This window comes from Mauremys mutica, chromosome 4 (assembly GCF_020497125.1).
Source record: "Mauremys mutica isolate MM-2020 ecotype Southern chromosome 4, ASM2049712v1, whole genome shotgun sequence".
Taxonomy (NCBI): Eukaryota; Metazoa; Chordata; order Testudines; family Geoemydidae; genus Mauremys; species Mauremys mutica.
Genome location: NC_059075.1, coordinates 61,417,875 through 61,443,114, shown reverse-complemented (window position 1 = coordinate 61,443,114; position 25,240 = coordinate 61,417,875). Strand labels below are relative to the sequence as shown.

General features: G+C 43.0%; 3 protein-coding genes across 3 annotated transcripts in view; 1 reads left to right on the top strand and 2 right to left on the bottom strand.

Moving 5' to 3' along the window:
* RTF1 (RTF1 homolog, Paf1/RNA polymerase II complex component) overlaps window positions 1–4,101 on the bottom strand; it is a 40,698-nt gene extending 36,597 nt beyond the window's left edge. The window contains exons 1-2 of the mRNA XM_045016836.1: window positions 3,919–4,101; window positions 3–113 (exon numbers count right to left, since the gene is read on the bottom strand). Coding sequence (XP_044872771.1) covers window positions 3–113; window positions 3,919–3,996 — 189 coding nt within the window. The 5' untranslated portion in view covers window positions 3,997–4,101. The remainder of the gene's footprint in view (window positions 1–2; window positions 114–3,918) is intronic.
* A 1,733-nt stretch (window positions 4,102–5,834) lies between these two features.
* Window positions 5,835–18,276, top strand: NDUFAF1 (NADH:ubiquinone oxidoreductase complex assembly factor 1). The gene is made up of 5 exons (XM_045016838.1): window positions 5,835–6,192; window positions 11,915–12,548; window positions 15,501–15,686; window positions 16,131–16,205; window positions 18,074–18,276. The coding sequence occupies exons 2-5, from the start codon at window positions 12,042–12,044 to the stop codon at window positions 18,212–18,214; spliced, it is 909 nt and encodes a 302-aa protein (XP_044872773.1). The 5' UTR covers window positions 5,835–6,192; window positions 11,915–12,041; the 3' UTR covers window positions 18,215–18,276.
* Window positions 18,277–20,832: 2,556 nt separating this feature from the next.
* Window positions 20,833–25,240, bottom strand: part of NUSAP1 (nucleolar and spindle associated protein 1) — a 29,659-nt gene continuing 25,251 nt past the window's right edge. The window contains exons 11-12 of the mRNA XM_045016837.1: window positions 21,690–21,801; window positions 20,833–21,035 (exon numbers count right to left, since the gene is read on the bottom strand). Coding sequence (XP_044872772.1) covers window positions 20,948–21,035; window positions 21,690–21,801 — 200 coding nt within the window. The 3' untranslated portion in view covers window positions 20,833–20,947. The remainder of the gene's footprint in view (window positions 21,036–21,689; window positions 21,802–25,240) is intronic.

The following is a 25,240-nucleotide window of genomic DNA, read 5'->3' as shown; positions in this document are numbered from 1 at the left end:
ACCTCATCATCACTGTCTGAGGTCTCGGAGTCTGAAGAAGCTGTTGGTTTGCTAACAGGTGGCTCTTTCTCCTCTGAGTCACTGCGTTTCCGTTTGGCCAATGACAGGAGCTCCTATACAAAAAAAAGTTTACACTTATTTTGAAGCCAAATAACTGAATCTGCTAATCCATGTTCTTCTATTTGTGCCCTTCTCTGTAGTATCCAAGTACTTTCCAAAAGCAGTAGGCCTCTCAGTCAGCGTCAGTCATCAAGTTTGTGTTTGTATTGCATGAAAATAAAAACAGGTCAATGCTGGGAAAAGATTTTGAAGATGACAAGCCATAAGTGCTAAGTATTATTATTACTGTTTACTTTGTAAAGAGACATGGCATCAAGACAGATTACCTGTTGGTGATGCCACATGGCAAGATGCGTTACAGACACTTTAAGTGCATTGTTGCATGACCCAAAGGCCAACTGCCTCTAACTAGTCAGGTAATTCCTAAGTAATCTAATTTTTTGAAGAATGTTAGTAGTTATATATGTTTTAAATAAGTTATTTTAAAGTTACAAAGGCATCAAGACATACATGATTCAAAATCCTAACTGGTCTATTCAATCCCTCTTCACATCCCATAACTACAATAAAATGATACACTCAATCTTTGGATAAACACATTGATATGGCAGGCCTCAGGCTGGAAGACTGTAAATTAGCAGAGTCACGCTCCCACAATTCAAAGTTCTAGTGAGTACTTTCAAAAACTGGAACTGAAAAAAAAATATATAAAAGTGCATTATCAAGAGGAGTAAATCTATTACCCAAAAGTAGATGTCAAGTGTCAAGAATCAAGGACTCCACTAGTAGGCCCAGGCAGGGCCGGCTCCAGGGGTTTTGCCGCCCCAAGCAGCCCCCCCTCAAAAAAAGCCGCGATCTGTGGCAATTCAGCGGGAGGTCCTCCGCTCCGAGCGGGAGTGAGGGACCCTCCGCTGAATGGCCGCCAAATACCTGAAAGTGCCGCCCCGCTCCGGAGCGGCTCCCCCAAGCACCTGCTTGATAAGCTGGTGCCTGGAGCCGGCCCTGGGTCCGGGGCAATAAAATAAACTCTTGTTACCTCAGCTAGGTGGGGCTGGGATTCTATGTTCTGGTTTATCAGACACAAACTAGCCAAAGGCTGCTGCAGAAGTGTCAACTCTCCCTAGCTGTTAAAAGGAAAAGGAGCTTTTTGTCTTCTGTTTGCTGTAAGGATGTAAAGTGCCACAACTTCTCTACCCTTACCTTATTTATGGGCTCTCCCACCATGAATAATTCCATTCCCTGGTATCATTCCTAGCTTTTTCAAAGAGCACAAGCAACAGCAAGAAATTGACATGATTCTAGAGTTTAGCTGTTACCTGCATGGTTCTGAACAGCAGATTCTCTAAAATCCTTCACTACTACTGCTGAACTATCAGCAGCAGCATCACCACATGGGAACTTCTGCAGTCTTGGGAAGATAACACCAAACTGGTTTACATTAGTTTGTTTGTACAAATGGAAGCTTGACTTCACAACCCTATGGGTTGGAACTTCATTTTTTAAATGCATGTAAATTCTGCAGAAATTGATGGCTTAGGTCCGCACACTTGCTAGGGAAGCTTCCACTGGCAAGTGTTTTTTTCAAACCTCTCTGAAACAAAGGCATGTAACATCAGAAGATTAACTTTATATAAGTTATTTTTTGAAGCAGGGGTTCCTGACCCTTTTTGTTGGAACTCCTAACCACTTGCACAGAAATGGCTGAATGGCATCCCTCACCCCACCTCCCTGTGTATCCCTTCACACTGTCACCACTGTCCTTTTATTCTTGACCATTTTCCTTCTTCTGTCCTAAATGTGGTTTGTTTGTTTTTCTTTTCCGAGTAACTATTCTCAAAGATTCCTCCTTCTCCAATTTACCAAAAGACTATATGCTGCAAGGCTAGAGGTGAGGCACCAATCAAGGCCCTATTTGGCATATGCTTTCCCAGCTGAGCCATGCTTTCCCAGTGGAGTCACAGAAGACAAAACTGCATCTCTCTGTTACCCTGTGCCTTAAGTCCAGTACATGTGAGCTGCTAATATGGTTGTCTCAAAGGCCTCTGTGGAACAGTAAGAGTCAATGGGTAGCTTTGATGGAGCTATCCACAACTTCACCCACAGCTGAGAACACGTTTATAGTGCATGGGGGAAAGGATCCACAAGCTACCCTCACCCACTATGTTCCTCTTCTCTGGCCTATGCCAGCCTGCTCTAGCCCTGGCTTGTGGTCACTCTCAAGCCATTTAACACTGTGAAATTTGTATGAATTTAGTGATGGTGAAGAGCTGACAGCCCTGGAGACTGAAGTTCATTATTTGTGCAAAGAACAGAGATACAACCATAGCATCCATGCAAGTTTTCTCATCACTGCTCCACTACTGTTTCTCAAACTTTCCTGAAGGAGCCACCTGCCTAGGTCAGAGTCAAATTCAGTCTCCAGGCGATGTTCATTCTTCTTCATCTTTCTACCAAAACTCCAAACAACAGAAGTTTGTTTAAATTTGTTTTATTTCCCAACATCCCAAAAACTTCTCCTATGAAGTTACCAGTTAATGACCCAGTACCTGCATCTGCTTCAGATATACGTATGCTTAAGAATATTTAGCCAAGATATCCAACTGAATGACCGTCCTTATGTGATTTATAATATATACTGTACAGAAATATATCACATCACCAGTGACTGTTAAGATTACAGAAAATTTAGACAGGAAGTCTTTTGAACAAAGTCCACTCCACGGGGCACAAAAAGTGGAGTCTAACTTCCATGCCCTTTTTGAAGATCTCATGCACTTTAATTAATGCCATGTACAGTATTTATCCTTGGGGTTCCTCTTGGGATGTACAGTATTTATCTTTGGGGTTCCTCTTGGGATGTACAGACACTCTACCTCACCACCATTTTTGGGCTCCTAACCTCAAGTAATCTCCCACCAATTGAGCTCCCCAGGTTTACCACTGAGGTTCAGTGGAAACTAATGAATGTATATTAATAATTCCCATAGTAGCCTGTCTCAACCCTCTACGGGCATACTGTGCTAGAGGGTCTGGAGAGAGAGGGGACCTGATTGAATTTATCTCCCCCTAATTGGTCTCCTAGCATCTGAAATACCATGAGAAAATTAACTGTTCCTTTAAGTATATTCCACTTACTCCTGCAGTTTTTGGTGTACCTATAGGCATAGGCCACCTGAACCCTCAATGTGAGAAGCATCAGCAACTGAGTGACACTTTTCCCATGGAGCCAGCACCAGGAACTAAATCCAGGGGATTAAAGCATTTTAGAGCATCAGTCTTTCTCCAACTTTTAGCAGCCTATATACCCTCAGACCTTCACCTCTGAAAGAGAACACGCTAACACCTTTTCCTAGCAAGTAAGACTAGCTATGAGAGAGGACTTTACAAATGCTCTTTCCAGGGCCTGGATCAAAGTAGCCACCATTCTACACTACAGACATTTACCCTCTGCCCCACATCCTAGTCCAAACTGATGTCAAGGTTTCCATGGATCCTTAGATTATCCCCAGGGGAGCTGTACCTTAATTAGCACCTGTATACAGGGCTCTAGCGTTTCTGCTGGCACCCCCACCGCCCCACGTCAATTTCACCCCATGCCACCCCCAGGTGCCGGGCTACTCTCTACCAGCACCCGCTGCCTCCCTCCCCCCACATACGCTGTGCCCGGGGGTCTCTCCCGCGGCCCCGGAAGCCAATCGGGACCCCATCCCCGCACGGGGAGGCGGGTCCGAGGCCTCCCCCGGCAGGGAGGAGCGAGCTCCGGCCGGCCCCGGCGGGGGGACAGTGGCGCCCAGCCGTGTGCTCCGAGCGGGGAGCCCGAGCCCAGGCCCCGGCCCTGCCTCCCGCTCAGCTGCGTACCTGGTCCAGGTTCTCCTCGCTGCCGCTGTCCTCGGTGTCGGAGTCGATGAGGACCCGGCCTTTCCGCTTCTTCACCATGGCGGGGCCGGCTCCGCCGCGCTGAGGGGCCCGCGGACGGTGCGGCACTGAGAGCGGCTCGGCCTCCCCCGCGCCGCCCGACCGCCCTGGACACAAAGGGCACCGAGCATGCGCCCCGCGCCGCCCCGCCCTCTGGGGCGGGGCCTCCGCTGCCACTGGCGGAGGGGGGCGGGGCCTGGCCCGGGTGCACGTGCCTGTATGGGGCTGCTGGGACGCGGTGTCCCCCGGGGGACCGGGGTGTCTGTCACCGCTGCGCCGCGCCTGCCGCCACGACCCCTCGCCGCCCCGGGACGCCCGTGGGCTGCAGCTCGTGGCTACCGGGTGACTGCGGCCGACAGGGAGTGCGGAGAAATACGTTCGCCTCCGTTTTCCAGCGCGGGCTGGTGTCTCAGTGCATCTGGCAGCGCTCTGAGCGCAGACACGTTCACTGCCGGCCCGGAGAAGTCAGGCTGATTGCCCCCGTGTCGGGGCGGGGCTTTCATACACCAACTGGGGAGAGAAAACATTTAAAACGCGGGAAAATGTGACTCTGAAGTCTCCAAATTGCGGAGGAGGGGCGACTACAAAGGTGTGTGTGTAATACACAAAAATAATTTGAACTGAGGCTTGAAATTGACTAGATAGCAATGTAAGCAGCGACACCCTGGGCAAAGCCCCATTGACGTCAGTAGGGCTCCTTACGGGCGCAAAAGACATGATGCAGACCCCAGAGCTTGTTTCAGGATTAGGGCTCAAGGGCTCGATCCTGCTTCCACTGAAATGTTTAAGTCGGCGATCTAACTCCGACGGACTTCACTGGTGCACGATCAGGCCCGAAAGGAGGACAAAATGTATCCTGTTGTTTTTATATTATAACTGAATGGGTTCAATCATGAGAGCGGGTTTGCAGCACGCTTTATAAAATCACCTTTTAATAAATAAAGCTATAGAGCATTGCAGCTTCATGACCACATAAATATCAAAACAGTCAGCTAGCTGTGCGTATGAGAGTACAACCTGAAGTTTTTACTTAGGTTGTACTTGGTCAAATTTCCCATTGACCCCAGAGAGATTTGACTTAGCGAAGTGCTCAGATACCATACCATGGTGATAGGTACCATATAAGAAATATTATAGAATTCAAGATTTGCCCCTGGAGAATAGAATATAACCTTCTTTTCTAAAAGCACAGATTATATATTTCGTCCCCGATTCTGCATGAGGCTCTGCGCAGGCACAAGATCCACTTGTATGGAGCTCATTGTCTCTGTAGTTGTCAAGACATTTTCTTAGCTGTACATAGCTTTAGATAAGGACTAGCGGTTGTAATTAATAATAATTACTTTTGTAGTCAAGACAAAAGTCTTAAATAAATGGTAGTTAAGATTGTAAATCAGTATATATTAAAATACCATTGATATTGGAAAGCCATGAACATTAAGGTTAAACCCCCAAACAACAAATGTTGAGATGTATCAATGATATAGTTAAGGTATTTTAAACAGTCTTAATTCTGACCTTCCCTAACACCACAGAATATCGTCATTACTATGGATACTTTCAATGAACAGTAGTATAAATTAGCCTGTACAGTAGTAAGTATCACACGCGTAACTAGTTAACAGTTCATATAATGAAAAAAAAATCCTTAATGCTGTTCATAGCATACAGAAAAAAAACCCTTTTAATGTTCCAGTAAAACTACATGTAAACATTAAATACTTTGCACTTACAAATTTCATTTAAAAAATTTCAGCTGAGGATCTCAAAACACTTTACAAGCATTAATGATTTAACTTTAACAACCTCTTTGTGGCGTAGGGAAACGTGACGCACACAGGGGACTTGCTCAATGTTTATCACACATGGAGATAGTGATACAGTTGGGACTAAAAACCAGGAATCCTGAGCCCACGCCCTTGCTCTAACCAGTAGGTGATGCTGCCTCCTGGCAGAGGGATCCGTATCCTGGAGGGACACACACACACGGGAACCCAGCAGCAGACAACGACATGAAGGCTGAGCGGGGAATGCGGTGGGCGTAACTGTGAGCACGGAGGTTCCAAGTGCCTCGCTCCCACATTGCAACGCCTATGGGGGGTGCGGAACCTTTGCGACGCGGCCAGGGTTCCCCTGACGGGGCTGAATGCGGCGGACCCGGTCGCTAGAGGCCGAGCGGCCTGCGGTGAGGGGGGAGCCTGCGGTCTCTGCTGTCAGGTGAGGCGGGGGGAGCGTGGCTGTCCCATGGCGGGCTCACTCGGGAGCAGCGGGGGGCCAGGCTACCCCCGGGGAGGGGGGCTGGTCTGTGGGGAGGAGGTTCCTGACTCTGGCATCGGCGCGTCTCTCCTCAGCAGCGATCAGCGCCCCCAGCCTGGTGTCCCCCCGTGAGCTGGTCTGGGGAGGCCGGCCGGGCGCTCACCCTCGCAGATGTGTCTTGCTGCTGCAGCTGGGCGCCTTGGGGCAGTCACCCTGTCCTGACGTGATGCTGCCGAGCTAGCCCTAGAGTAGCGTCTAGGGCCGCTGCAATCATAGGCGGACGCCGCACATTGCCTTAGGGGGTGGGCACCCAGGGATTTTTTTTAAAGGCGAACATTTATTGAATACTCAATCAGAAAGGACATTTTTTTATTTATATCTATTTATTATTATTTTTATTGCATAATACAACAATCCGTACTTTAAAACTAAAAGAGCGTATAATGTAATTAAATTAAAATGCAAATCTACTTTTTTTTTGAGACATTAGGGTGTGCCTGGGCACTCCTGGCACACCCTGCATGCAGGCCTATGGCTGTAATCATGCCTGGAAGGGTTGGCCCCTCAAAGGTAAATGGTGGAGCTCCTTTGTGCTATTTGGGCATAAGTTTTCGTGGGCTGAAACCCATTTCATCGGATGCATCAGGTTTTAGCCCATGAAAGTTTACGCCCAAATAATTTGTTAGTCTCTAAGGTGCCACAAGTCTCTTCGTTCTTTCTGCTACGGACTAACATGGCTACCATTCTGAAACCTTTGTGCTATGTGTCATGGCCCCCCACCCTCACACATCAGGGGGATTAGAAAAAGCAACCCATCAATTAGGGCAGTGCTTAAAACGCATATGAGTGCAGAGGGGAGCTTGGTGGGAATGCTTGTGTGTTAAGGGGAAGTGAATGCTTGGGGATTATTCAGCTATGGGTGCATTCACTTCCCCTTAACACACAAGCATTCCCACCAAGCTCCCCTCTGCACTCATATGCGTTTTAAGCACTAATTGTATAGTCACAAAATGCTGCAGATTCGGTAGAACTCCAGCTCTCCAAAAGGTCTCTGAGGACCCCTGGAGACTGGGCAGTGAGGTGCCTGCCGAGGCAAACTTTAAAGGTAACCTGCAAAGAAGAATAATTGGACTTTTGCTCTGAGGTGCTTCTCTGTGATCTATATAAAAAAAGGGCTGAACTTTTTTTTTTTTAACGATAGTTTTCTCACTCCTCCCCTTCCCTGCTTGTGTTTTACTTTAGAAATCTGGGTTCTGCTTCCACGGAAAATTCTATGATTACCAGCAAACTAGTGAAATGGTGTCATCACAAAGGTCAAAAGAGTAAAAATTGAGCCCTTTAGAGAAGGGGTTTTTAGTCAGACTGTTTAAAACTCTCTTTTGAGTTGTTTTAACATCTGTGATAAATTAACACTTTGGAAAAAGGATGTCTTTGCTAAAGAGTAGAAGAGCCCTCCACTAATATATGTGCTGAAATCTGACTTTACTTATAAAAACTTCTGAAATAATTTCTACTTAACTGACTCAATTGAAGTTCTATAACAGTTACGTTTTATGAGTACTCTGTCTCTTAGATCAGTGTTTACATGCTTTTAAAGTGGAGATCAGAACTGTCATGTAATTTATAGAATGAATTCTCCAAAGCCTATGGGGGACCAGGATAAATCTATGTTGAGCCTGGCCTATTAATCTTCACTGCACTTCGGAAGGGCTGAGGGCTGCATAACATTCCCAGGACTGTCAATTCTCTTTTAGTTAGTAACTGTATTTTTACTTCATCCCTAGCCAGCAAGGAACTGCAAAACTTGAGCGCTTGCCAGCCATTCTGATTGAACAGTAGTGTGTATGTTTATGGGGTGGGAATTCCTTGTCCTGAAAATGATTTTAGGCTACAATACATATTCCCTTGGTCTGTCAAGAAGCAAACATGGGACATGAGAATAACAATAATGCTACAATCTGTTTCTCCACTCTCATATTAGTTATGTGCTGGATAAGCAACACTTTCTTCTTGTCTTGACACATGTGTTCTTCTGCCATACTCTCTCATCTTTGGTCTGCTACTGCCTGCCTGGACATATCATTGATTAGGTGGCAGACTCCCACAGGACAACTAACAACAGCTGCTGCAGAGTAGCACAGTGCTAGTGTTGAAGCTGGCTATAGAGGCAAATGGCAAACTAATTATAACTGATATAATTTCCTGATGCAGTCAGTACTACATGTAAAGTGCTTCTGTGCTTGAGCTCATTGCTCCTATGTAACTGCTTCTGACACTGCAAGGAAAGGACAAGAAAAGAGGGAAAAGAGAGGAAGAAAATGAGAAGAATTGGAGGATAAGCAAATGCAGAGGGTTGGAGATAAGAGTCCTACTGATGTTCCACAAAGATTTTTAACTTTGAATTATATGGGACATCAACATTCAAAAGATACTCTGGATTAGGGAGGTTGGACTTTTTAATTAAGAATTCCCACGGGGAAAGAACAAGTACAATCGTCACATGCATTATTGGTGCTTTGAAAATATTTATCTTGAACACCTCCTTTCTTAAAAGCCCAGAGGAAATAATGTATTTTAAAATGTCAGGTCAAGTTCTATAGCAAGTCCAATCCAGTCTAGTTTTACTTGTCTGAAATTGTAATAGCCAATACATGTGGCCATGAACATTAGGGATGTGAAATAGAGGGAAAAGTGTGTGTGGGGAGAGTAGCAGTTTTAAAAGACTACAGAGAACACCCTTTCTTCTCCTAAGGGGAAGATTGTCATACTTTTTGGGGGGGTGAGAGGGGGAGGCTTTAAAAGCATTTTTGGGAATTTTTTTTCAGATGCAATCTGCCATCTTAAATCCTCCAGCCAATTTCACTCTTCCTGGCATTTCTATGGTGCTAGCCTAAATGTGATCTGTTAGGCATGCAAGGTGAGTGAGTGACGCTTAATAATGACAGGCAGAATGAGGGAAGGTACGGTATGACGGCTTAGACTTTCTGCATATTTGCATCTGAAAGGTCATAACTGAATGCCAGATGAAAGGACCATAGCAGTCCATATGGCATTATGATTAAGCTGCTGTGCTTTTCCCTATGGACTGAGCTACACTTAAAATGCTACAGCTACGCTGCTGTAGTGCTTCAGTGTAGACACTGCCTATGCCGACAGGAGAGATGCTCCAATTGGCATAGATAATCCACCTCCCTAAGAGGCAGTAGCTAGGGCCATGTCTACACTAGAGAACTTACAGCAGCACAGCTGTAAGATCTCTTGTGTAGCTGCTCTATGCTGATGGGAAAGAGCTCTCCTGTCAACATAATTACTCCACCCCCAATGAGCAGCAGTAGCTATGTCAGTAGGAGAAGCTCTCCTGCCAACATAGTGCTGTCCACACCAGTGCTTATGTCAGTGTAACTTACATTGCTCAGAGGTCTGAAAAAACATAAGTGGCATAAGTTATGCCAATATAAGTAGTAGTGTAGACATAGCCTAGGTCAATGGAAGAATTATTCCTTCAACCTAGTGCTTTCTACACAGTGGGTTAGGTGGGTATAGCTATGTTTCTCAGGGATGTGGATTTTCACACCCTAGAGATGTAGCTATACTGATGTAAAATTCTGTGTAGACCAGGGCTATGCCTCTTACTGACTCCGTCACTTTCCCCCCCAGGGAAGAATACGGTGCAGCTGAATTCTGGGCTTTTCAGTTTTTCCATGTCTGGCATTTGGTACTGTTGGAGACAAGATAGAACAGGGGTTTTCAAACTTCATTGCGCCGCAACCCCCTTCTGACAACTAAAATTATGACATGACCCCTGGAGCGGGGAACTGAAGCCTGAGCCAAAGCCCGAGCACCACCACCCTGAGTGGGGGAGATGGGGCAAAGCCAAAGCCCAGGTCCCACTGCCCCAGGTGGGGAGGCCAAAGCTGAAGCCCCAGGGCTTCAGCTCCGACAGGGGGCCTGTAACCTGAGCCCTGCTGCCTCGGGCTGAAGCCCTCGGGCTTCAGCTCTGGTCCCAGGCCCCAGCAAGTCTAAGCCAGCCCTGGCAATGCCATTAAAATGGAGTCGCAACTCACAGTTTGAGAACTGCTGAGATAGAAGATGAGATGGACCGTTGCTGTCCTGTATGGAGTTCCTGGTTTTTTTCCCCCACGTTAAATACCAGATTGCTTCAGTTACTGGAATGGCCAACACTGGATGATATTGTCAGACAAAGATCACAAGGGATGTTGGACTGAATCTGGTCTTTCATAACCTTTGTTCCATTACTTCTTTAGATGAGAGTTCCTTCAGGGTTGTCTTTTTAACTTGTGCCTAAATAAGGGATATAAAGCAGGGGCTGAGCTATTGCATTATAAAGTCTACCTTTGTCAAGTGACCTTCTCCTGTCCTGTGACAGAATTCAACACACTGTGGTATCTGGGTACCACAGAACTTAGAGTCTGAGTCCCAGTCTTCATGTTATTAGCTAGGCTGTGAATATTTCTATGGAGTTACATATCTGCAATTCTCCTTTCACTTCCTGTCAGGTTATGGTGCACATATGTAGTGATAGTTCCCAGACATGTAGTTATCTTGAAATTGTGTTCAGATTTGTTAATTTAGAATTCAGGAGTCTTCCAACAGTTATGGTAGGGTATTTAGGAGCTATTTATACAAAGAGATGAAATAGGTATTTTTTGAGCTAATGTGACTTTTATTTTTTGCTTTCTTCAGTTTTCTCTTTTGCTTAAAGTATTCCCTGCACACCAAGTTCCATCTAGTTACAGAAACTTTGCAACTTTTAAAAATATTGTATAAGAAATTCTGTGGTTAGGTTATCAGACTTGAGCATCTTTCAGTCTGTGAGTTTCTAGGTGGGATGCCTTTGATATGAACTCTAAAATAAATACAGTAATGAATTGAGCTGGATAATAAGATACAGAAGCCAAAAAAAAAAGCGAGGAGGAAATTCCCTCTGAATTACTAGGTTTCATGCAATTTGTACTTAGGTGTCCTAAAAACACTGTTAACTATGCAACGATTCCATGACTGGTTTGGGTCAAAATTGTTCACAAAATTCTCTTCACACAATGCTTTAAAGCAGGGGTTCTCAAACTGGGGGTTGGGACCTCTCAGGGGATCATGAGGTTATTACATAGGGAGTCGTGAGCTGTCAGCCTCCACCCCAATTCCTTCTTCGCCTCCAGCATTTATAATGTTAAATATAAAAACATGTTTTTAATTTATAAGGGGAGGGGTTGCACTCAGAGGCTTGCTGTGTGAAAGGGGTCACCAGTACAAAAGTTTGAGAACCGCTGCTTTAAAGGTACACCATCAACTTTTAAAATTATATATCTCTTTGTAAAAGTTGTATCTATTGTTGTTACAAGTAGCACCTGAATTTACTATAATTGAAAGAGACTAAGGAAATATTTTCAGTTGATTTCCTTTATGCATTTGACAGTACTTTGTGTAAGTCAGTCAGTTTCTCCTGTTTGTGTGTGTCTTTCACACAAGGGCAGACAAAAAGTGTTTACAAATTAGGAAAATGTCACTGTAAAGTCACAGGAGGACTCAGCAGGTGTAGTACCTGAAACTACTTTTAACTCATTTATTTTTTAAATTGACTGGATTTCAAATTGGTGTCCCTTTTAAATTAAACTTGCAAGAATGCTTCAAGTGTAGCTTCTCTAATTGTTTCTTCTCATTACAGGTGGAGGCAAGCTACATTAACCAAAATAGGATATATCTATTTATTTATTTTTTTGAAGAATTTGTTTCAAACCTGATAATCAGAATTCCTTGAGGAAGATAACTATTCTTCAACCTTGTTTATCATTATGGCTCTATCTTTTAAACTGCTGGATGGTGTCTTTCTTTCTAGTAGGTGCCATAGGCAAAATGCCTTGCATCCTTTGCTTGGACCTCTCCTCACTGATTGCATCTCAAAATTGTACAGTAGCTATAGGAGACCAGGGACAGCCCCTGATAACACTCCACCTTGGAAGATGAATTTCAGCTTTGAGAAGGGAGTGGGTGAAATTAAGAAACATTTTGGCCTCCTAAAAAAGGAGTTGGTGGATCACTGGAAAGGGCCTGAGGGCTATCCTTTAGACGAGTACTTGTTGGAACAGACTAGAGTGGTCTGGGAGTTTCGCAGCCAGAAAGATTTAGATAAGTGGGTGGTTTCTTCTGATGCCGAGATCGGAGGGAAAAGTGAAGCCTACCTAAAACTGGGTAAGAATAATCAGACTGCTCTGCTGTATGGGACCCTCAATACTGAAGCACCTCGAGATGGGGAGACAGGATACAGTGGATATTGTGCAATGAGAGCCAAACTGCCAAAGGTGAGTATAACTTAGTGACTTGAGTTATTAACATTCAGTGTTGAATCAGTCAGCATTTCTCTGCAGTCAGGACTGCAGCAGTAGAGACTTGGGTGGCGATTCTCTCTCTAGAAGAATACCTTTTTGTGTCATGTTTGTTTTCTTTCCTCATTTAAATTAAATTCTCCTGGATGCAAGAAAATAGAAACAGGCTGAAGTTACATACTATGCATCTCAATCTTATTGCACAAAATTAACTTCACTCCACGCACAACTGGAGAAAACTCTACTCCTTGGGTGTTTATTCTTCTGAATATGAATAACTGATGTATTTACTTGGCATGGTGCAGGGAGCTTACAGATGAACTTTCATTAGTTCACACATTTCACAGTCTGTCCATTGAATAAAAAATGCAAAACTCATACTATTGCTTTTTACTGGTGTTAGCTAATTAGGTTTCTTGAATTTAAATTTATAACCACTTAATGTGTCAATTTGGCCAAAACAAAGGCAGCCTTTCCCCTAAACTCAGAACCTCTTGAGACTTTCACAGGAAAATCGATTGCCTTGTGTTTTACAGCTGTACAACTGCTTGTCATACCAGCCAGAATAAAGTGGTCTTTTACTTGTTGCAAATGTATCAGAGTATCTGAAGGAATGAGACATTGCTGCATCAATCCATTCAGTGATGTAATTGCTGCCCTGCTCTGTGAGCAGACTCAATGAAGCCTTAGCTGAGGGCTAGATCTTCGTTTTCAGGAAAGAAACAAATGACTCTCTTTTTTTTTTTTTTTAATCAGTATAAAGTGGGTTTCCTACTACACCTTGATAACTGAGTAAGAGACAACCTTGTGTATGGTCTCCCCACAAACCAAAGATCTCCTGCAACAAGTTTTGTATCCAGAATTGGTTTGTTTTAAATGACTGGTTTAGTGTCTAATCTGGAGTTAGTGTGTGTATACATATACAGCCAAATTGTCTAGGCCTTAACTCTCAGGATATGCATCCAAACTCAATTTTAGATCAGAGCACTTCCTATTTTAGTGGAGTCAGGAGGGAAACAATCTATATTGGAATATGCCTCTTTAAAGATCTGCACTTGGGTTCTGTAGTGTGTCAGAATCTGCAAGGGACAAATCTTTTTCTGCCAAGAGACTGAACCTAGTTCTAACTTGAACAAAAACCAAAAAAGGTGAAGTTGAGATGGTTTACTATTGTCTGTTTCCTAGACTCAGTGAGGAACTATTTCCCTTCCTATTTTACATTTACAAAAAAAGGTGGATGAACACCCAGTCAGAAAGAAAAGCTTAGAGTCAAATGTATAAATAACACTGCTTTTGTAAAGCAGAATAAAGAGGGTACGCAGTTAAATCACTTTCTTAGGACTAGGGCCCTGGGGGATAGAAAGAATGTACAGGTCAGTCAAATGCCATGACGACAGAAGCAATATAAGAACTAGAATAGGTAAAAATGGACCAAATTAAGTGTACGGGTGAACACGTAAGAACTCATTCAAAGGGAGACAGCAAAGAACAGAACACAAGACTTTCAGATGTGGATATATTCCCGCATCTGCCACTTACTTGCTGTGTGAAGTTGGCCTTGTTGTTTAACCCCTCAGCTCCTCAGTTGTAAGAGTTACCCTCCTTTCCAAAGAAATTTGAGGATAACTAATGAAGCATAAGGGCAAGGTATAATTTTTAAACTAAGGAAGATGCATACCACAGCACTGCCACAAGCATAAAAAGAACAGCCCCAGCCTTCAGGCTAGCGTTAATATTATCTGTTGTCCATGTTACCTGAAAAACTAGTAAGCAGGAAGAAAATTGCTGCTAAGTAACCATGGAGTATACCTCAAAACTGAGGGAAATTTAACATGTTTCTTTGGTACTGCCGAAAGCCCTGAGTGTGCAACTGTTCAGCAGAGGGAGGCTCTGTTTCCCCAGAGCCTCATTAATCTCAGTGGGGCTCCTTGTAGGTGCTTGGGTCTGCCTGTGTGGAACCAGTTGCAAGATCAGGGCCCTATCTTATAAAATAAAGGCGATGAGATAGGGAAGGTGTGGAAGATTCAGAGGAATTGGACATTTATATGGATAACAAGCGTGTTGGCATCTAACACATTTTGGAAAGGATGGTAGTTATATAAAAGCTAGTTTCAGGGCTTAAGCCAATTTTTATTAGGGATTAGAATGTGACTTTCATAGGGGGCAGATTGTCCCACATCTGCCATCTGTGAGGTTTCTTGCACCTTCCTCTGAAGCATGCTGAGCTAGATGGAGCATTGGTCTGATGTGCTATGGCACCCCTTTTTATGTGTGGAAGTAAAAACAGATGGTAGGTCTACTACCTTTGAGAGGGTAATCTGATGCTGGGAATGAAGTCTCACTTGTTGTTGGGATTGAAGAAACAGCAAGTATGAGCTTCTAGAGCAGTGGTCCCCAACCTTTTTGTGTGGTGGGCGCCGGATGACTAGCCGCCGAGGAACATGGTCGCCGGACAAGCAGCCGCCAAAATGCTGCCAAGAAGCGGCGTCATCAAAAGGCGTCGCCGCTGAAAATCAGCGGCATTTTGGCAGCAGCGCTTCTTGACACCACCGCTTCTTGGCGGCATTTCAGCAGCAATGCTTCCTGGTGTTGTCACTTCTCGGCGGCATTTCGGCAGCTGCTTGTCCGGTAGCCAGTAGGCAGGCGCACATAGATGCCCCGCTGTTGGGGACCCCTGTTTTAGAGCATGCAATTCCATTTGAGGCCTCTTACAAAATTTCAGTAATTTGTGTGACTGATAGTGTAGTGAAAGCCACTCACTCTTGCTTTCCTTATCCTCTAGTTTCCAGTAGGTCACAATAGATAGTTTAGATAAGGAGTGTCCAGAAAGGGGAAATTGATCAAAGTGGTAGTTACCTATGGTCTTCGTAGTAGTAATTCTCATTGAAATATTGAGCTGCAGTAACATGCTTTGTTTATACCTTCTAGGGAGCGTTTGAAACTAAGAAATATTATGATTGGTCAAACTTTAATAGTCTGTATTTACGCATTCGTGGTGATGGTCGACCCTGGATGATAAATATCTATACAAACCCATACTTCTCCCATCAAAAGGATGACCTGTACAATTACTTCATGTTCACCCGAGGGGGTCCATACTGGCAAGAAATTAAGGTAAATTTGAATATTTCCTGGGGACTGAGGAAGATTAATTCTCTTCAGTACTATATTGCTTTAAAGATTGCTGCATTTATGCATACTTAGTTCTTTGGCTTATCAATACTGACAGAAGTTTCCCGAACAGCTATTCTCTGTTTCTATTGAGAAAACAGCTAGCTTATATAATTTTGTCTAGTCACATGGTCAGATCACGGAGTTCCAAAGAGCAACCAGCAACAGTCACCACAGAAGAATATAGGGCTGGAGTGGACTTCAGAGGGAAACAAAGAATAAGTTTAATTTGGTCCATCTTCTGCGTATTAACTCCATGTATATGATTGGTACTATTGAAGGAGCCAGACAGAGCATAAAATGGGTTATTAAGCTTTATGGGGAAAGTACTTCTCCTAGTATTGTATGTGTACATGTAAAACTGAAGTCCATATTTCTTATGGTCAGATACCATTCTCCAAGTTCTTTCTCTCAAGTCAGGGGAGGATCCAGGATGATCAGCACCCACTCTGGTTAGATAAGGTAAGTTGTTTCTGCACCTTACTATCATTTAATGGGAATTTCAGTAGTGTAACTGTATAAGGGAAGACCATTTAAAACTCTTCAAGGTATCTAGAGCTATATGAATTTGAAATTGCAGTATTTTTTCTTCACAGATTATATTAAATATATATAGTTTCTCACCTTTCCTCTTAATTTTCCAAATTTAAAATCTCTTATCAAAACAAATTTGAAGAGATGTAGTTACTGAGAATCGGTTGACAATTTGAGGCTTTCAGAGAGTCTTGAAAGAAACTACTGATGAGAGGAGGCAAAGTCCCGCACTTGGACAAAAAACTGTCAAAGAAAAGTAGATATAAATGGTCAATTATGGAAAGAAAGTGGGATCTACTAGAAGAGGTATTAAATATGTATTAGCAACGTCAAAAGGGTGAGTAGTGAGGTGATAATTTGTAGCTAACAATTCTTTAGGATAGTCAAGGCAGAAGAAACCAAAAATTAGGTGAATGGGTAACACTGTTGCATATGAAATTCACTGTTGGCAAATGCAAGGTAAAAAACAATGGAAGCAATGGGCTATTTGTACATCTTACTGGATTCTATGTTAACTAACTCGGGAGAATACTGGTCATAACTGAGGACTGGTCAACGTGCAGTTTCTGTCAAAAGCAAACAAACAAAGTTAAGAGAAGAAAAGTCATTTTATGTAGTACCCATTACATAAATCAATGCTATGTATTCACCTGGAATACTGGGTTCAATTTAAGTACCCAGTTATATTTATTTTTATATATATATATATATATATATATATATATATATATATATATATATATAAAAAAAAAATAGTAGGGGGTTCACAGGGGGGTGATGAAAGTGATTAACAGCATGAAAACACTTCAGTAGTAAGAATGAAGAAACTGGAACTGTAGATGAGACATGGTAAAGATAGACAAAATAGCAATTGATAGAGTAGGTAAATCAGATACAAGAACAAGGGGAATTCAATGAAATTAAAGCTTAAATGCAAACCTAATAGAATACTCAACATTACCCTATCAGACTCATTACCACAAGATATAATTGAGATTACAGGCTTAAGGTTTAAAAAAGGAGTATACCTTTTGTATAGTTAATGAGAACATCCAAAGTTACGTTAGTGAAGATTAAAAATAAAACCCAAAATGTTGTAAGAGAGGCCTCACATTTCAAGGCATTAGCCACCCACTGTTTGATGAGGGCCAGGAAGAAACTAACAAGCTATAATTGGCTACTATAGAATTTCATGTACTTTCCTTGGTCTGATTGGGTATGGGAATTCTTGTATGTAATACCTGACATTCCTTCCTTACACACCCCTGGCTCCCCCCAATGGCCTCCATCCTTTTACCAGTTTTCTTTGTGAAAACCTTTAGTAGTCTACTTAAGTCTGAAATCCTAAATTACATGGAAATAGTCATTATGTCACATAGGAAGTTTGCCATGGATAAATGTCTGCATTTTTAGCAGTATACTTAAAGGCAGAAACACAGAAATTTGCAGCATTGAAGAATTTTCCAGGTTAAAAATTCCAGGGCTTTTCCAGGCTCAATAAGACACCCCTTTTTCCATATTGCTCAACATCATTCAAAGACTTAATTGTTTAGAAAATACACAAGGGCACATAATATCACTCAATCACTTTCTGTAGTATTCATCCAAAGAGTTTCAGGAGTTAATTTTGCTGTAGCAGTGTTGCACATTTGGATAGATTTATGTTGTAACATGAATATGCCTGTGTGGTCAATGCACTGTATGGAGAACACGGAAAAGTTTCCTAGGTTTTACTACCTTTAATTTCGCCATTACTTGAAACAGTATCCAAATGAATAACCAATTTCTTTTATCAGATTAGTACTGTTGGATTCACATTGGGAGACAAGGCAGATGGCCCTTTCCAGCTGGAGATAGACTTTATTGGATTGCTGAAGGACAGAGCTCACACAGAAGAATTTGCCTATGAAAAATATGAAAGAAATCCCAAGGTCTAGATGGACCTGCAGTCCTGTGGAACGTACTTCAGTAGCTCATTTTATTAAATATTTATATAACACCTTGTTAAACTTGAGTTTCTTCATGGAGAGGGAGTTCATGTAAATATTAAAGAGTAACTGCATGAAGTGAGTGGGACAAACTCCATAATAAACTGAGTAGACTTGCAGCTTAAGAACATATAGTATTAAAGGTTTCTTGTGACTTCCACCAGCCTGTTGCAGAAGTCCACTGTGAAAACAGACCATGTGAGATTATTGCTCTGTTGTTGGGGAGATAGTTTCAAAGAGAATCAGGGTCCAGTAGTGCAAAGTTATGTTAGAAACTGTTGTCTGGATCTATTGTTCAGGCACATACCTATTTGTTAGAGGCAGTTTCTATCCCAAAACTGACAAGGCGCAATTCATAAGATAATAGGGGCTTGTAATGATGTAAGATTTCCCGGTTTGTATTTTATCTCACCTTTTAGAATTAGAATAACCTTCCCTGTTTAATACTATTGCACAGAGAAAACCATAGTCCTTTTCACAGCCAGGGGACTAACAGATGTTAGGACTGTTCCATAAATTGTGGACCAACTTCCCCAGGGCCCACAGAGGAGTAGATATGGGGGTGGACAGGAGTCCAATCTCAGGCTTCCATTTTAAAAAATCAAAATCTGTCATGGTTACAAAGCAAATCTTCAAAACATGAGCATGTAATGAATGGAGAGAACCTGGCGGTGGGGGGAAAAAGCTTTGAGGTGTCAGCTACCACATTTCAGTGGACACAGATGTCTGTGATGATGATATTGACACACAGTATTTCATTACTCCATGCCTTTAAGAAAGGAGAAGTATATGAAGATTCTCTAGGATTCTCCAAAGTGGGGATTCAAAAGCTGGGAAAGGCCTACATTTGTTAATTTATACAACATATAGCAGAGTGCAGAGGTGATGAGATTTTCCCGAAGCAGGTTTGGTTTTCAAAATGCATACATTTGTTTTAGGATAAGGAGTGCTGGGTTTCAGTTCTTCTGTAATCCTGAGGAAAGGTTTATATTTAATAAAGGATTTCAATCAAAATAGTGTTCAAAAAGTGCTCAACTTAAAGTCTAGAGAGTTAAAACAGTTCAGATGCTGTATCTGCTTATAGTCCCTGCCAGTTGTTGAGACATTTTTCCTATTTAAGTGTCTTTCTCCCATTTGTGTCAGACTCAGACAGTAAACTGATAGAACCATACACAATATTGTCAAAAACAAAGTAACAGATATTCTGTAACATTATCCCTATGTCCCTGCTAAACACTATCAGTAAGTGTTTCAAAATTCTAATTTAGGACATCTCAACAAGTGGCCTGCATCAGTAAAAGTGATTAGGTGGACCATGAAGCCTGGCAAATGGTAATACATTCCTTTTCTTTAGTGGAAGAGAGGATATGATCTGTATGTATGAGCACATCTGGCAATTGCATATAGTTAAACTTTGAGTGTCTGCCTGTCTTACACCCACACTTATTTAAGTCATCATCAACAGCATTAAATACAAAAAAAACATTTATTTTCCCCAATTAAACAGTATAAAATTTTATATAAAAAGCTTTTCTATTTCTGAATCTAATGTTCAGCAAATATCACAGGAAAGGTTAAGCCTAAACACAAAAGTGAACCTATTACTTTGTAAATATTTGCTCAGAAGTCCAAAGAGCTGTAATGAAACAACAACTGCAGTGCCTCCTCCCCCACATCTTCCCCTGCGCTTCCAGTCTATTCCATGATGTTTAATGATAAAAATCAAGGTAATTTTCTTTACAGATTACCTTTGGGAAATTGCTGATATTACTGCTACAGGCTTTCTAAATCTACTCTAAGTATATCATACCTCGAAAGAACTTGGTTTACTAATAGAGTACCTTGTAAATGCTTCAGGCTAGACAACAACTGTTCTATTATGCCAAATTTTATCCTGTAATAAATGTGGAGAGGGACAAAAAACTAATGAATTGCTCTTCACATATCCGATTAGCAACCTACCAAGGTTTGCATTAACTTCTACTTATTTTTTTCCTATCTCATTCTAAAAGTACCATTATTTAGGGCTTTTAGTTCTCCAGAAAGCCCTTATAATATGGTTTCCCCTCTCTTAGAGATTGCTGTTTACTTCACAAAAGGACTTATATATAGGAAACAGCTCTAATTGCTGCTACACATACCCTACTTGTCAGCGAAGTCTCTCAGTGTCTTAAATTTCTTGATAATGGAACATATTTTGAAGTTATTTTCATCTAGAGAAATATGCCCAACTGATAAGTGACTCAGTGTGAATAAGCTTCATGATTATCCCTTTAACATTTCCTCTTTTCCCCCCTCCCTTAGTATCTCAGTCTAATAGTTTTATGGAATCTGCTGACTTAGGAGGAAGCTTTTGTTCAAAATTTACAACCAAAAAAGTCCAGCCAATCTAAAATCTAACTGGATGAATGGCTCCAAGTAATTTGAGATACTCTGGGCTCTACTTAAAACATATAAGATTTAAAGTTTCGATATTTTATCCAACTTGTAAAATCACTAACAATGTTAAGCTCAACAGCACTAAGAAAGCCTGCCCTACATGGCTAGTAACATCCAGTCAACTCAGGTGACCTGACTCATCCTTTAATGCACACATATAAACAGAAATATTTACAAAGGTAGGAAAGATTTTTCCTGAGAACAGTATTTACAGTGAGTCCTTAAGAAGTTACTAAATTCCTCTTAAGCCATGGATAGTCCTCTGCGGGTTCCAAGCAGCTGAGCCTTTTTCTGCTTTCTCTCCAGCAAATGCTTCTCACGCCTCCCTTCTCTGAAAGTGAAAAAACAAATCACACGAAATTGGAGCAAATGAGCAATTAGTTGCATAGGCATAGAGATAACTATATGCATAAGCAATTAGAAGGAATCCTTTAGGTTAGGTAGAGGCTCCCAGATTCGCTTAGTCAACATGTTGCACAGGCCATCTGCTCCATTTTTTACTCATTAGATTCCATTTAGAAGTGTATGGCGGGAAGAAACTTCAAGGAGTCATCTAGTTCAGCCCCCTCCACTGAGGAAGGACCAAGTAAACAGAGGCCATCGCTGACAGGTGTTTGTCTAACCTATTTTTAAAAATCTGACTCTTATGAACTCTTTTGCAGAAGCACAACCCATAAAGCATACTGGTCCCACCGTACAAGGCTATATCTTGAGCTGATCAACCACCTCTTAAAATCAAGGTGGGCCTAGCATGCTGGAACCTGTACTTTCCAGCAGTCAAATTTAGCCCAGGTAGAGAGGAGCTCTGAGCTATACTTTGGCCATCCTGATGCTAAACATTTTGATAGAGAAACTTTTCTCTAACATAAGTATGGTTCAGGACAGAGCATTTATTTAAAGGTGTTGGCTTGTCATATATTTAAGTCTTAGTGTTCTCCTACAGAGTTCTAGTGTTAAAATGGCACCTAAACACTCTTGTACTGACCTGGTCTGGAGACGTGGCTGTTTGTAATCTTTTGTGTGTGAAGAGACACTGCTATTCATAGATTTATTCAGGACAGTGTTTTCTTTTGAATCACCCCAAGGTTTCAGTCTTCCTACATTGTAAGAAGCAAATAATAAAATAGATAAATATAAATAAATAAATAAAAACAGACCAGCTAGTTATTAAAATTTAGTAATTGTCAGTATAACAACATAAATACACATATTCTCATCCTCAACTCTACAGATAACATAAGTTGCCTGACTGCATCTAAGATCAAGCACAAACACCCCGGTCAATTACATCAATCTGGATACTAGCTGGCTATTTGGGGAGAGGGCTTTTTGCTGGGGGTGGCAGAAGCCTCCCCACAGAACCCTGCCTGTGGGGCAGCATAATGGAGCCCGCTCTGCTATCGTGGAAGGCAGGGATCTGCCACCATGGTCTTTGGCTGACCAAATCCTTCTTGTTCCTTAATCTACCGTGCCCTGTTTTAGGGGGAGAGGAAGTGGCCTGGTCCAGGAGAAGAGCAGCCTCAGCTCCCTGCCATCTGAGCAGAAAGCTCTGAGTGGGGCTGTCTTGACAACACAGCAGCGGACTCTAGGGTCAGCAGAAAAAACTAACCGTACTAACCTTTCATAACTGTTGTTGTTCGAGATGTGTTGCTCATGTCATAGAATCACAGAATATCAGGGTTGGAAGAGACCGCAGGAGGTCATCTAGTCCAACCCCCTGCTCAAAGCAGGACCAATTCCCAACTAAATCATCCCAGCCAGGGCTTTGTCAAGCCTGACCTTAAAAACCTCTAAGGAAGGAGATTCCACCACCTCCCTAGGTAACCCATTCCAGTGCTTCACCACCCGCCTAGTGAAAAAGGTTTTCCTAATATCCAACCTAAACCTCCCAAACTGCAACTTGAGAACATTACTCCTTGTTCTGTCATCTGGTACTACTGAGAACAGTCTAGATCCATCCTCTTTGGAACCACCTTTCAAGTAGTTGAAAGGAGCTATCAAATCTCCCCTCATTCTTCTCTTCTGCAGACTAAACAATCCCAGTTCCCTCAGCCTCTCCTCATAAGTCATGTGCTCCAGCCCCCTAATCATTTTTGTTGCCCTCGCTGGACTCTTTCCAATTTTTCCACATCCTTCTTATAGTGTGGGGCCCAAAAGTGGACACTGAGGCCTCACCAATGTAGAATAGAGGGGAATGATCACATCCCTCAATCTGCTGGCAATGCCCCTACTTACACAGCCCAAAATGCCATTAGCCTTCTTGGCAACAAGGGCACACTGTAGACTCATATCCAGCTTCTTGTCCACTGTAACCCCTAGGTCCTTTTCTGCAGAACTGCTTCCTAGCCATTTGGTCCCTAGTCTGTAGCAGTGCATGGGATTCTCCCATCCTACGTTCAGGACTCTGCACTTGTCCTTGTTGAACCTCATTGGGTTTCTTTTGGCCCCATCCTAATTTGTCTAGGTCCCTCTGTATCCTATCCCTACCCTCCAGCGTATCTACCACTCCTCCCAGTTTAGTGTCATCTGCAAACTTACTGAGCATGCAGTCCACGCCATCCTCCAGATCATTAATGAAGATATTGAACAAAACTGACCCCAGGATCGACCCTTGGGGCACTCTGCTTGATACCAGCTGCTAACTAGACATGGAGCCATTAATCACTACCCGTTGAGACCGACGATCTAGCCAGCTTTCTATCCACCTTATAGTCCATTCATCCAACCCATATTTATTTAATATTCCAGCAAGAATACTGTGGGAGACTGTATCAAAAGCTTTGCTAAAGTCAAGGACTAACATGTCCACTGCTTTCCCCTCATCCAGAGCCAGTTATCTCATAATAGAAGGCAATTAGGTTAGTCAGGCATGACTTTCCCTTGGTGAATTCATGCTGACTGTTCCTGATCTCTCCAGTGTAAGTGCTTCAGAACTGATTCCTTGAGGACCTGCTCCATGATTTTTCCAGGGACTGAGGTGAGGCTGACTGGCTTGTACTTCCCTGTGTAGTGTCCATTCCATTGTAGGTGGGTGTGCTCACAACATGCACTGGTGCTGAAAGTTTTTCCCTCCGTGGTATTCATAGGGGACCAGCTCTGGTGCCCTCTGGAGTGGCCCACGTATTTGCCGGTATAAGGGGCGCCGCTGGCTTCTTGCTGGAACTCAGAGAGGGGAAAGAGAGTGGGTCATGGAATGGACATTAGCAACACATCTTGAAGAACAGTTACAAAAGGTTAGTAACTGTTTTTTCTTCTTCGAGTGATTGCTCATGTCCATTCCATTATAGGTGACTCCCAAGCAGTACCTCTGGAGGTGGGCAGGAGTTCATGGTTGTGTCAGTTGCAACACAACTCTGCCAAATCCAGCATCATCTCTGGCCTGCTGGGTAATGGCATAACGTGTGGTGAACATGTGTACCAAAGACCAACTCGCAGCTCTGCAGATGTCCTGGACAGGGAGATGCACCAGGAATGCAGCCGAAGACGCTTGAGCTCTAATAGCGTGAGCCTTCGCTATCAGTGGAGACACAGCCTGTGCCAACTTGTAACATGTGCCGAGGCAGGTGGTAATCCAGTTTGAAATCCTCTGAGACTACACCAGAAGGCCCTCATCCTGTCAGTGATCGCAGTAAAGAGATGAGTCGATCTGTGGAAGGCCTTGGTGCACTCCAAATAGAAAGCCAGGGCATGCCTGAAATCTAGAGTGTGCAGGCATCTCTCCTCATTGATCATGTGAGGCTTTGGACAGAACACTGGGAGGAAGATATCCTAATTGACATGGACGTGCGACACCACCTCCAGCAGGAAGGCCGGATAGGGTCGCAGCTGAACCTTGTCCCTGTAGAATACTGTATACGGGGGCTCTGAAGTGAGGGATTTAATCTCTGAGACTCAATGTGCTGAAGTAATGCCTACAAGGAATGCAACCTTCCACAACAGGTAGAGAGGAAACAAGAAGCCATAGGCTCAAAGGGTGGACCCATGAGCCTGGAGAGGACCAGGTTAAGGTCCCATTGGGAACCGGGCCCCAGATTGGTGGAAAGAGTCTTTCAAGAACCTGATTGTCATCTCATGTGAGAATACAGATCTACCCTGGATGCGGGTTTGGGGGGAGGGATAGCTCAGTGGTTTGAGCATTGGCCTGCTAAACCCAGGTTTCCGAGTTCAATCCTTGAATGGGCCATTTAGGGATCTGGGGCAAAAATCTGTTTTGGGATTAGTCCGGCTCTGAGCAGGGGTTTGGACCAGATGACCTCCTGAGGTCCCTTCCAACCCTGATATTCTATGATTCTAAGGCCAATATGGCTGCCAGGTGCACCTTGATCGAGGAAAAGGCAAAGCCCTGGTGCTTCAAGTGAAGCAGGTAATCCAGGATGGATTGCAGGGGTGACTGGGTCAGGGAGATAGTCCACTCCAAAAGGGAGAAATGGTTCCACTTTTCCAGGTAAGCCACTCTGGTGGAGGGTTTTTTGTCCTTCAAGAGAACCTGCTGTACCTGACTAGAGAACATTTGTTCCTCTAGGTTCAGCCATGCAG